The following is an 11,607-nucleotide window of genomic DNA, read 5'->3' as shown; positions in this document are numbered from 1 at the left end:
CACAGATCAATAATTTATTCATTTTTTACAAGGCCATTCCAGGCTTATTAAGAGTCCTTCATTGTCACATTCAGTCCACTAGGTGGTCCCGTTTTCCTACACATAAAAATGTAGGTTTGTTCAGTCTTTACCAGCCACCCTGAGGAGACAGTGTTTGGGTTTTTTATTCACAAAAGGCACACGGTTCAGAGAGACTCAAACAAATCGCCTGTGTTTTCTTTCTGAAAGTCCTTGCGGCAGTTAAAGAGGAATTTGTTCTCAAGTTGTCAAAGATTTTTTCAGGCAGGTTTGTTTGTAAATGTTCAGCTGAAGTCCACTTCAGTGGCGAAGGTGAATCCCTCAGTCAGTTTTAAAAATGACAATCTCACGTTGTCTTTTCAAACGAAGCAACAAAGTGCTCTGAGTCCTTGAAAAGTTGAAAAGGTCTTCACATTTTTTCAGTCGAGGAATGGTTTGAAATTTATGGAAATAGACCTATTTGCATTCTTGTCATGAGTTGAAGGAGTGATGCAAGCCTTATATCTTTAGCTTTAATATCAAGCTACAGCTCATAGAGGGTTAGCATTGCAAGCACTGATAAAAGAACCATAGGAGAGGAGCTAGTCTGACTGTCTTAAAGTTAAAAGATTTCTGGCAGTACCTTTAAAACTTACAAATTAAAACTTCCTTCCATATTTGTTTAGCCCTTACAAAAACAGCAGTTAGTTACTTGCTAACTCAAACAAGAAATAAAAAAGCATGAAGCTACACATAAAACTATGAATTCACGTTTTGTCACGCTTAGCATTTGAAGATTTTAAAGACAATTAAAAACAAGCAAAAATACAATAAATGAATGCTAATTAGCAAGCTTTAAAGGTACTTTAAGTCTCCTTTAATCTCTACAGAGTGGACTAGCTGTTTCATCCTGTTTCCAATCTTCATGCTAAGCTAAACTAACACCCGCTGTCTTAAGCTTTATATTAACAGTACAGAAATTAGGCTATTATCATTTTTCATCAAACCCCTGGCAGCAGAGCAAATAAGTGCAATCTCCAAAACTTTGTACCCATTCCTATAAAACAGTCTCTCTCGACAGACTGCAGTCATTCTGGTGATTATAACTCAACCCTCCTTAAGTCTTCATGTTTTCTTGGGATTTAAGTTTTGCTGCTGTTTCTGTTTGCGAAGGTGAGCCTCAATCTCGTGCCTGAAGAACAGCATCCCCAGCTGTCCGTGGGAGGCCTCGTTCATGGCCTTTGACTGCATGCACATGCGGTACTGGTCTGGCGGGAGCTCATCTGCACAGTGTTTCTCATGCCACAGGTGGAACAAGCCTCGTGATGGCGCTCTGACCACCAGCAGGTTGCTGTGGAGGTACTTCCTGTACAGGTGGACGTCTTCACCGCCCCAGCCTTTGATGTCGATATCAAACCCACCTGCAGAAAAGAGAGAGCCAGAGGTTAATAATGCAGAATAGTATAAAGCTTTATCACTCCATCTGAGGATGTTAAACAACCATGTTAAACCTTTTGATAGCATTCATTTCCAAGTAATTATGATTTCATCTCTGTGTTCTCAACCTCTTAAAGGAATGCTGGTAATGAATCTTGATTAGAGTCTACGCTGTGCGATTATAATCAGCTTTCTCTCCACACTGCTAGGTTTGTTGCTTCATGAGGGGGCGGTGAGGAAGCTTTGGACTGATGCTGTGTGAGTAGATCTTGACCAGGCGTGTTTAAACCTGCATCTTTAGACATCTAAATTACTCATGTCTGTTTCTGTTCACGCTGGGTCTCTCTGCAGCTTTTATTTGATTTTTCTGTCTGTCTCTCACTCGTGCTGCAGGGCTAAACAGAGATAAGACGGGACTCTGAAGCCAAGTGATCAATTGTTCAGTTGTTTGTGTGCATGCATCATAAAGTTTACATACTGCACAGAATTCTGGAGAAGTGAAAACTCTCTTTGAGGGAAAACAGGCTCATTCTTCTTTTACCAGAAGTTAGTGGAGAACATGATAAATCTGTGTGGCAAATACAGCTCACTTTGCTTTTTCTATTTATAAACCAATCTGCATAACTCCAAATTCACTAATAAAACAAACAGTGCTCTCTAATAGGCCCCTTTGGAACCAAAACATGTTGCTTAAACAAACAGAATTTGCAACAAGTCGATCAAATTTAAGTTTCTTGTCTGTGCCTTCCAGACTTAGAAGTGTTTTCTAGACGTGACACCATCATCAGTCTGTGCCTTCCAAAACCATTACAAAGCAACATTTTACCATCAACTCTCTCACTTTTTTTAATGTGGCACAACTCTGTCCAGAAGTGCTTCTATGTCTTACACCTGCGGTCTCTCCAAGGGCCAAGTGGGGGGTTGACGCCCATGTTTGCAAAATAATTCCTTTCATAGTAAATTGTATGGGAAAGCGGTCTTACCTTAAGGAAAACACACTGTATACAGTTACTGTTGAAATTGCTCAATTTAATCTTCATAATATGAAGACGTCGGATGGTTTACTTGTGCAATTTGGAGCTAAACAGATGATAATGTAGAGTATGCTTATAGATGCCATCTTTATTGATTGACAAGTTGTTACCTCAGTAGCATGCCAATTAAGATAGAGGCATGACATTATGTATTTACCTCTTGGCCCAAGTGGCCTTCAAATGAGTCTTGTGAAGGCATGAATCATGTACATGGCAATCAAACGGTAATCTTATGGAAACACTGTTACTAGGAAACGCAACATGGATGCATAAGGAGCACTGTTCTCCTGGCTTTCTATACAAATGCAAAATGATTTTTTCTTTGTGTTTAAAGAGAAACAACACAATAAAGGTGATGATCTACAGGTGCATATAAAAGAAATTAGAATATTGTGAAAAAGTTCTTTTTTTCTGGGATTTAATTCAGAAAGTTAAGCATCCATATATTCAAGTTCCATCTCAGGCAAAGTGAAATTTTTCGAGACTTTTTTGTTGTAATCTTGATGATCAAAAATCCACTTTCTCAAACTATTAGAATAGTGTGGAAAAGTCCAACTTGCGAAGGTTCCCCAACTCTTCATTCACACAACAGGAATTATGGGAATGACTGCTGACTTGACTTTTGCCCAGAAGACAATCATTCACAACCTTCAAAAGGACGGTAAGCCACAGAATGTCACTGCTGAAAGGCTGTTCTCAGAGGCTGTATAAAAGCATATTCATTGAAAGTTGACTGGAAGTGTGGTAAGAAAAGGTGCACAAGCAACAGGGCTGAGCTCAGCCTTCAGAGGATTGTCAAACAAAGCAGATTCAAGAACTTAGGGGAGCTTCACAAGGAGTGGACTGAAACTGGAGTCAGTGGATCAAGAGCCACCACACACAGACGGGTCCTGGAAATGGGCTACAAGCGTTGTGTCGAGCCAATCTTGAACCACATACAACGTTGTAAGCGTTTCACCAGGGCTAAGGAGAAAAAGATCTGGACTGTTGCTCACTGGTCCAAAATCCTGTTTTTAGATTAAAGAAAATTTAGAATTTAATTTGGAAGTCAAGGTCCCAGAGTCTGGAGTAAGATTGGAGAGGCACAGAATCCAAGGTGCTTGAAATCTGTGTGAAATTTCCACAGTCAGTGATTTCCAGCAGGACTTGACACTAGCCCACAGTGAAGCCAAAACTACCTGATACTGGGTTGCTGTCTATGATATTACTATGCTTGATTGGCCATTCAGCTGGTTTGACCTGAACCCCATAGAGAATCTAGAAATATATTATAGACATAACAGAAAATATTCAGCTTTTTAACCATGTTATTACTGCGGTATAACCACTGATAGATTCAGCTAAAATCTGCAGTTTACACAGTCACCTGTTGCACCGTAACACCCGCTCTTCTGCAGCATCGTCAGTAGTAAAGGCTTAAGATTTGTTAGCATTTTTTTCACTGGCAAGTTTATGATAAATATTTCCTTTTTTGCTTAAGCCCACCCATTTTATTCATTTTAAAGTATTTTGCTGTTTAAGCACAAATCAATGTCTCTTTGTACGAGGTTTACCTGTCATTTACATAATTCTTATCAGCTGATTAAAACATAAGAAATGTAGGCTGAAAATACATTATCTTGAACACATCAAAAATATTTTAGTGTTAAATAATCAATTAGAGATTCCTAGTGAACAGCAGACTGGAGTAGATGCTGAAATAAGCTCAGAGGGCAGGCACTAACTACGCCGAGCTGGCACACAGTCATCCACCATAAACAGGCTGCCTGGCAGGTAGACAGTATACAAAGGCAGTCTAGAAGGCAAGAGGTAACTATGCCGGACTTCCTTGCAGTTATCCACCACCAACAGGCTGCCTGGCAGCCTGCAAGACACTAACATGTCCCTTTCATGTCTTTAGCCGCCTTGAAGTCAGCTAGACTCTATATAATAAGTTGCTAAGCATCCTAGAAGCCATCTAGATGCCTACCAAAAAATAAGCTTCTCTTAATTTGTTAAGGAAATCCAACTGGGTTGATTTAGTTTGTTTGTTTTAATCTATGGCATTATTCAAATTTGACTTAAGGTAGCTAATATTAACAAACGTACGCCTAATATAGAAGCTAGCAAGCAAGCTAGCATAGCTGACTGGGAGAGTGGCACGCTTGCTCACTCAATACCATGCTGACTGGTGATTGGATGAGAGGTAAAGTTCATGACTTCGCCTGATTGAAAGGTGGCCACTACCTTCCAGGCAAAGTTGAGGGCACAAAACACCATCGAGCCTGAAGCTCTAAAATAAGCACCTCTTTATAAAGAAAAAGATAGGACTGAACTGTGATTGCATTTGAATTGAAAATCGATTCTGTTTTGAATTGTGACACCCAGAATCGGAAACCAATCATATCGTGAGATACTGAAAGTTTCACATCTCCACCAATCATCAGTGGTTGGGTTATATGAACATCCTCTCAACAAGCTCACATGAAATTTTTTACCAAAGTCAGGATGTAAAATTTGGTTGTTTGTATTCAGTCAGGTGTTCTTTTTGCATTTTGGAAACCAGCCATAAGAATAAACAACTTGCTTCAGAACAAGAAAGAGTGGTCTGTAAGTTTGAACAATTACAAAAGAAATATGTCTAGGTGACCTTCATTTTAATGGTTATAAAATCAAAATAGAGAAAGAGTAATTATATCACCTAGGTGCAAGACTTTTAAAAAAAAAATCCTCAAAACTAAGAAATGGTAATGCCTGCACACTTATGACATGCATACTTTGGGGTAAGTGATCAGGCTTTACCTTTTCTTCTTTTTTTAAACAAAAATAACATGGTATTTTCTTTTTAAAATTATATTCCATTTTACAATAACTCTTTCAGCTTCACCACAACAACACTGATAGTTTAAATATGAATATTTTTGTACATAAAAATCAGTGAGCTGTACTTTTTGGAAAGATTTTTTTTCATATATCTTACCCAACTGTTTCCTCCTGCCTGCTGTCTTTATTCTAAGCAAAGCTAATCTAAGCAATGCCAGTGCTGACTGTTACATATTAACTGCATATATTAGTTGCAATACTCTAATTTTGGACACGTGTGAATATATTATGGGATTTTTTTAACCAACCAGAGCCACCAAATACATGTGCATATAAAAAGCTGCCTAAATAAATGAGCTTGTATTTTACCCTTCAACTGAAAGTTTATGAGCCAGTTTCTGCAAAATGTCTGAGCATTAGGTCCAAATGGATTTCTCAACTTCTCGTTTGTTGTTTCAAATTTTAGCCGTTAAGTGAGAGCATTTGTATGCTTGTGTGTGCGTGTGTGTGTTAGTGTGTGATGCAATAAACCACTCTGAATTTCCCTCTGGCCCCTCATTGATTTCACTTTGGAGGGAAACTAAATTGATGTAAATCTGTCTTGAGAGCCGATATTCCTCCACTAATATACAGATGGAGAGGACGCTGGGCTATGAGATATGCTAATATATGCTGCTGCTGCTCAGATCTGCTCCATGCAGTGTAATATAATGGAATCTCCTTCCTGTTAAAAAAAAGTAATGTAATATTTCTGTTCTGATGTATCCATTAAGCTATGGCTCCATTAGCATGGCAGAGCGGATGTTTTGGTAGCAATCCAGGAAGCCCATTTTTACCCCGCGTTATGTAACACCTCTGCACAGATAATAAACTCCAAAGAGCTACCATTCAAACATTCCTGCACTGATAAGATGTTGTGTTGGCATGTTTTGCTTATGTTAACATTGCTGCTGTAGTATCTACTCTACCTATGTTGATGAAGTCGGACCTGTACTGGCAGGTCATGCCGAAACCGAAATCCCTCCAGAAGCCTGTGTCTTTCTTGATCACCTGCAGAGAAGAGAATGAGTCTTAGAGAGCTTATGAATGGAAATATATCAGCTCAGCACACGGGGGAGGTATTCAACAGGAGCAGGCTTCTCTGTGGATCTGTACGTCGAGCAGCTAGAGGGGGGAAATATTTCTTAACCTTGCAGCACAGCACTTAGTGTGATATTTCCATTTATGGCTTGTAGAGAGTTTGACAGGAAAGAAGAGAGTAGAGATATTAGATTGGTGTTTGTTACCAGCTGTTGCTCCACAGGTGGGATGTGCTCAGGACTCCCGTAGATCAGAGTGGGGTTGTACTGGCTGAACAGAACCGGATAAAAAACCTTTTTACCTGAAAAAGAGAGATGGAAGACAGTTTGTAGGGAGCCCTGTAAACCATTAATAGGTTCTACCTTACAATGCCTGACCTTATTAACTTATTAAAGACAATGTGTTCTTCTAAATGGCTATAAGTGGTCTGAGGAGCCCCCCCCCCAAGTCTGTGCTGATATTTTCAGAGATTTGTTGAGCTGAAGACATCTCAGTATCCTGCTATGTTCTTTCAAAATGTAGGAATATAAACTAAATAAACCATAGGAACTTTTATTGTGAAGAATTTGTCTGCAGAGATATCCTTGCCGCATAAAGACAAGCGGTCAGTTGAGCAAATTCCCTTGACACTGCACAAAAACACTGACTTTTGATGTGTACTAATTTTTCAGCCCTGTTTGCGAGATGAGGAAACCGAATCTAGTCTCTTCACCTACACAAAACACATGGCACTGTTTATTTTCCTGTTTGGGAAACAGTGAACTCAGTGTCCCATAAAGCTAGAATCTGTGGAGCCAGCACAAACACAACATTGAACCATTTAACAGCTGGTAAAATGAAGGTTATTGAAACAATTAAAACAATCAAAATGGTCATTCAGACTCACTACAAACCTCTACTGCTAAATGAGCTAAGCCAGAGTCAAAGAAAGCAAGTCTCTTAAGAGTTGTTAGATGATGTGTTGTTGGATAAAAGGTGCTTTTGCAGCCTTACTGGAAACCACTAAATTTGTGCCGTATGCCATTAAAATCAATGATTATCTAATTCAGCAAAAATGACCAGCCAAGGCTTAGTATTTATGTAACAAAAAAATCTGCCATCACATTTCTCTTTAAGATGCCTGAAAACAATAGTGAGAAATAATTTGATATAACTTTTACGACCATAAATGCATTTAAGAAAAACTGAATCTTATCTACATTTTCATGCTAAATGTTTCTACAATAAAATGGGTCATGAAGTTTGTTAGTGTCTCACCGGGCTGTGTGTTGAGTCTGCAGGTGTTGAGGAAGTCAGCGGTGAAGTAAATATCCACATCACAGAAGAAAAGCAGCACGTTGCCTCCCTTCCAGGCTCGGGCCCCGACATCTAGACCCCGTCCTCGAGAAAACTCCTCATCCAACTGCAGCAGAGTGAAGTTCTTAAAGTTCGCTTCCCTGCAGAGACACAGAGATAGATGGTGGTTAGGCTAAAAATTAGAAGGCATTGCAGATTTCAAACTTAGATATGAAGACGATCAAAAATGATTAAAAAGAAAGAAGTTAGAATACAAGAATCTAAACTTAGGTATCATTCCAGTAATAATCAAACAAGAATCCCTGGCTCCTCATACTGTAACTCCACTGGAATCAGTGAATTTCAGTGATAAACATATAAAAGATGAAGAAATACATAGCCTGGTTCAATAATTATTTTGTAAATTGAACTTCCACCTGTAATGTGTAGGGCTGGCATGACTGAGGGCCTCTGAGCCCATTGAGCACATCAGCTGTGAAATCTTATTGTGTCCAATCTGCTACAAATAGATTATCATGATCTGCATCCTGATACTCTGGCAGCTGCATCATAGAGCTGATTCATGAGGCTGAATGAGCAACTAAGAAAAGAAGGAAACTGTTCCAGAGCCTCAGAGTCACTCTGAAGGTCATTTTGTGGTAAATACATTGGATAAGCTAAAACTTTCTAGAAGGAAGAAGAAGATATATTTTATTAATCCCTCAGGGGAAAATTCAATTTTTTACACCCTATTCTTTAGCATGCTGCACAAACAGAGGCTGAGATGCATGCAAACAGGATGCACTAATGGGGAGATGCCAGTGAGCACTGCATGAGCAGTTGGGGGTTCAGTGCCTTGTTAAAAGGCACCTTGGCAGCAGCCAGAACAATTTTCAGACTCTGTCCAACCGGGACTTGAACAAACGACCCTCCAGTTCTCAGCCAAAGTCTTTACACACCAAGCTATAGCTGCTCCTAAATAACTAAAGTAGAATACAAACTAAACAGAAACCCAGTTGCAAAAATTCTATCTAAATGCCATTATTATGTTGGTTGATACTGTCCTCAAAGGGTGTTTCTTCTGAATATATTTATGGTAAATCAAATTACCACAATCTAACACAACATGGCATGCACAGAGTCAGATTATTCTCAGAGAGCGGGTTGGTTTCTAGGACTCACGCAGCTGCCAAATGTGCTGTATTTAATGGGTACTTAAAGGCCACAGAGGAGGGTCAGCAGAGGCTAACAACTGTACAATTTCTGCCTCAGGCTTCCCTTGCGGGTTAATCTGTCCCTGGTTATCCTCCGTTTTGTGCCTTTAATATTTCCCAACCAAAGATTACAACATAATGACCTCACAAATCCTCTGTTTCACATCAGCCTAACTTTCATTTCCTCACTAATTTCTCCTGGCACATGGTTTTTACGGGAACCAGAAATTAATTGCACTGAAGAACAAAAGCTCCATGAAGTTCAGCGAGGATGTGGTGACAGTCGAGGCAAACAGCTGGATCCAGATGCACACAGCTGTGGCTTTTTCTACACCATAACAATTCAAGCTGTTAGTGACTAATCCTTTACTCATGCATACACAGATTCACACACACAAGCGCACACTTTCATCTAACGCAGTAACAAGATACTAAGGGACATTGTTTCTCTGTATGAGGCAGAACAAACAGGATCCAACCTCCTACTTCAGCCATGTGACTCTGGATGGTTTAACACATGTGTAGCAAAGGCAGAGCAGGTAGACACAGGAGGAAACCAGGATGACTATTGAAAGCATGCTGTTTGTTTGTGCTAGAGGCAGCTTGAATCATGCTTTCCGAGCTCTTTGTTCTGTGCTTGAGAGCGGCGACATCAGTGCATGCTTTTTCAAGCAAACTCGGTAAAAAACGGTGAGAAACCTTTGCCTTGCTTGCATCCTTTTACCCCTCTACATAAAAAAGACCTGATTTCCCCAAATGACTCCACTTATCGGCTAATTTGTCTGACGATTCAAGTAAAAATGCAACATTTACAAAGCACCAATCAACATGTGTGCCTGTGCCGTCACTCAATTTGTCTGCAAACAGAGAGCAGACTCCACGTCTGTCCACAGTTTATGAATCCAAACAGAGTCGGTCTGTTTCAGTCTACAGAGAGTCCCAGGAGAGGCTGACCCACCCGCTGGCACTAAACTGTCCACAGATGGTGGAACCAGCGCACAATAGCTCTGTTTGTCTTAAACAATGTTAATGCCAAAGCAGCTACGCTCACATGTTGATTCAGTCTCAACTTTAATGGGGCGGGAAGCTCTTTTGTCTGAGAAACTACACTTTGAAAGGAAGCGACTCAATAAGAAGAAAAGATATGGATTATTTCCTGCAAATAGACCAAAAAGTCAAATTATTTGTTTGTTTGTATGCTTTTACTTAAAAGGGAAATGTGGCACTAAAACACAATAGCCTTTAAAAGGGTCATTATGTAGATATTGTTGCCTTTGCAATTAAAGCTAGCTCTTTTTACCTTGCTTTTAGAATTTAAGCTTAACTAACAAGAAACTGGCTGTTCTGAGGGTGGTACTGAACAACAGCAAGAAAATAACAGCTCCAATCTACCAATAATTGATAATTAGAAGCTGAATAAACTGACTAAATAGTGTTTGCTGACTATGAAGCTACAGCTAGAAACGTTGTAGCTTACCTCAGCAAAAAGATTCAAGACAGAAAAAAAATGCTAACTAGAAGCCTTTGCACCAGCTAGAATTTAAATACCTTTTTTGTGATATTTAAATGTGTTGTATTATGAAGTCTGACAACCCCCACCCCCCAAAAAACAATCAAAGCTAGCTCTTACTTCTACCTGTACTCTATAAGCTAAGCTAAAGTTAGCTAGCTAGTACCTTGTACATGAAAACCAATATATTTGCCTTGTATGCAGCTATAGCCAGCAGCAGGCTATCTTAGCGTAGCTTAGCAGATATGCTTGAAAGGCTTTAAACAGCTAGCAAGAAGTTGTTGCCACATACAGAAACTTTAAAAGATTCTTTCTTACATTAAATGTTTTTATGAAGCTTAACAAACGTGTCCAACAATGGAAGAAAACGCCCTACAAATTTCTTAAAACACAACGTTTTGCTGCTGTTTTATAACAGGTAGTGAGTTCAAGATCGCATACTTCTGTCAGTATACTTTCCTGCAGTACACAGCATTGATCTCAACACCATAGTGTTGTCCCAAATTGTGCACTGCTGTTTTGTATCTACTTGAGGTTATGAAGGTTACACCAGCTTTTTTTCTTGTACTTTTTTTTGGATGGCAAATTGCAAACAGGCATAAGGCAGGTTACGCTTCTGCTAGATGTTCATGGCTCATTCAAATGTACCACTGGCTGTTTCCGAAATCACTTCCTATTCACTAAATAATGCACTATATAGTGAATATGCCATATTGTAGTGGTGTCCAAATTCTGAGTGAGCATTGTTACTCACTATATATATAACTCATTCTTTCCCACAATGCATTTTGAAAAGTAGTGACCAGCCGATGGTCACTAGCCCAGCAATATTTACCATAATGCATCGTGGCTGCTGCTGACGGATGAACGAGAGGAGCACAGGAACATACACAGCCTGGCCCAAAAAAAGTCGCCACTAAAAAAAGGTCACACACTCTAATATTTCGTTGGACCACCTTTAGCTTTGATCACAGCACGCATTCGCTGTGGCATTGTTTCGATAAGCTTCTGCAATGTCACAAGATTTATTTCCATCCGGTGTTGCATTAATTTTTCTCCAATATCTTGTATTGATGATGGGAGAGTCTGACCACTGCGCAAAGCCTTCTCCAGCACATCCCACAGATTCTCAATGGGGTTAAGGTCTGGACTCTGTGGTGGCCAATCCATGTGTGAAAATGATGTCTCATGCTCCCTGAACCACTCTTTCACAATTTAAGCCCGATGAATCCTGGCAATGTCATCTTGGAGTATGCCC

At 39.7% G+C, this 11,607-nt stretch overlaps 1 protein-coding gene across 1 annotated transcript in view; it reads right to left on the bottom strand.

Moving 5' to 3' along the window:
• csgalnact1a (chondroitin sulfate N-acetylgalactosaminyltransferase 1a) overlaps window positions 1–11,607 on the bottom strand; it is a 73,655-nt gene continuing 62,048 nt past the window's right edge. Inside the window, exons 5-8 of the mRNA XM_041811636.1 lie at window positions 7,608–7,786; window positions 6,557–6,651; window positions 6,239–6,320; window positions 1–1,418 (exon numbers count right to left, since the gene is read on the bottom strand). Coding sequence (XP_041667570.1) covers window positions 1,123–1,418; window positions 6,239–6,320; window positions 6,557–6,651; window positions 7,608–7,786 — 652 coding nt within the window. The 3' untranslated portion in view covers window positions 1–1,122. The remainder of the gene's footprint in view (window positions 1,419–6,238; window positions 6,321–6,556; window positions 6,652–7,607; window positions 7,787–11,607) is intronic.

Source organism: Cheilinus undulatus, linkage group 17 (genome assembly GCF_018320785.1).
Source record: "Cheilinus undulatus linkage group 17, ASM1832078v1, whole genome shotgun sequence".
Lineage (NCBI taxonomy): Eukaryota > Metazoa > Chordata > Actinopteri > Labriformes > Labridae > Cheilinus > Cheilinus undulatus.
This window is presented reverse-complemented; position numbering and strand designations above follow the sequence as displayed.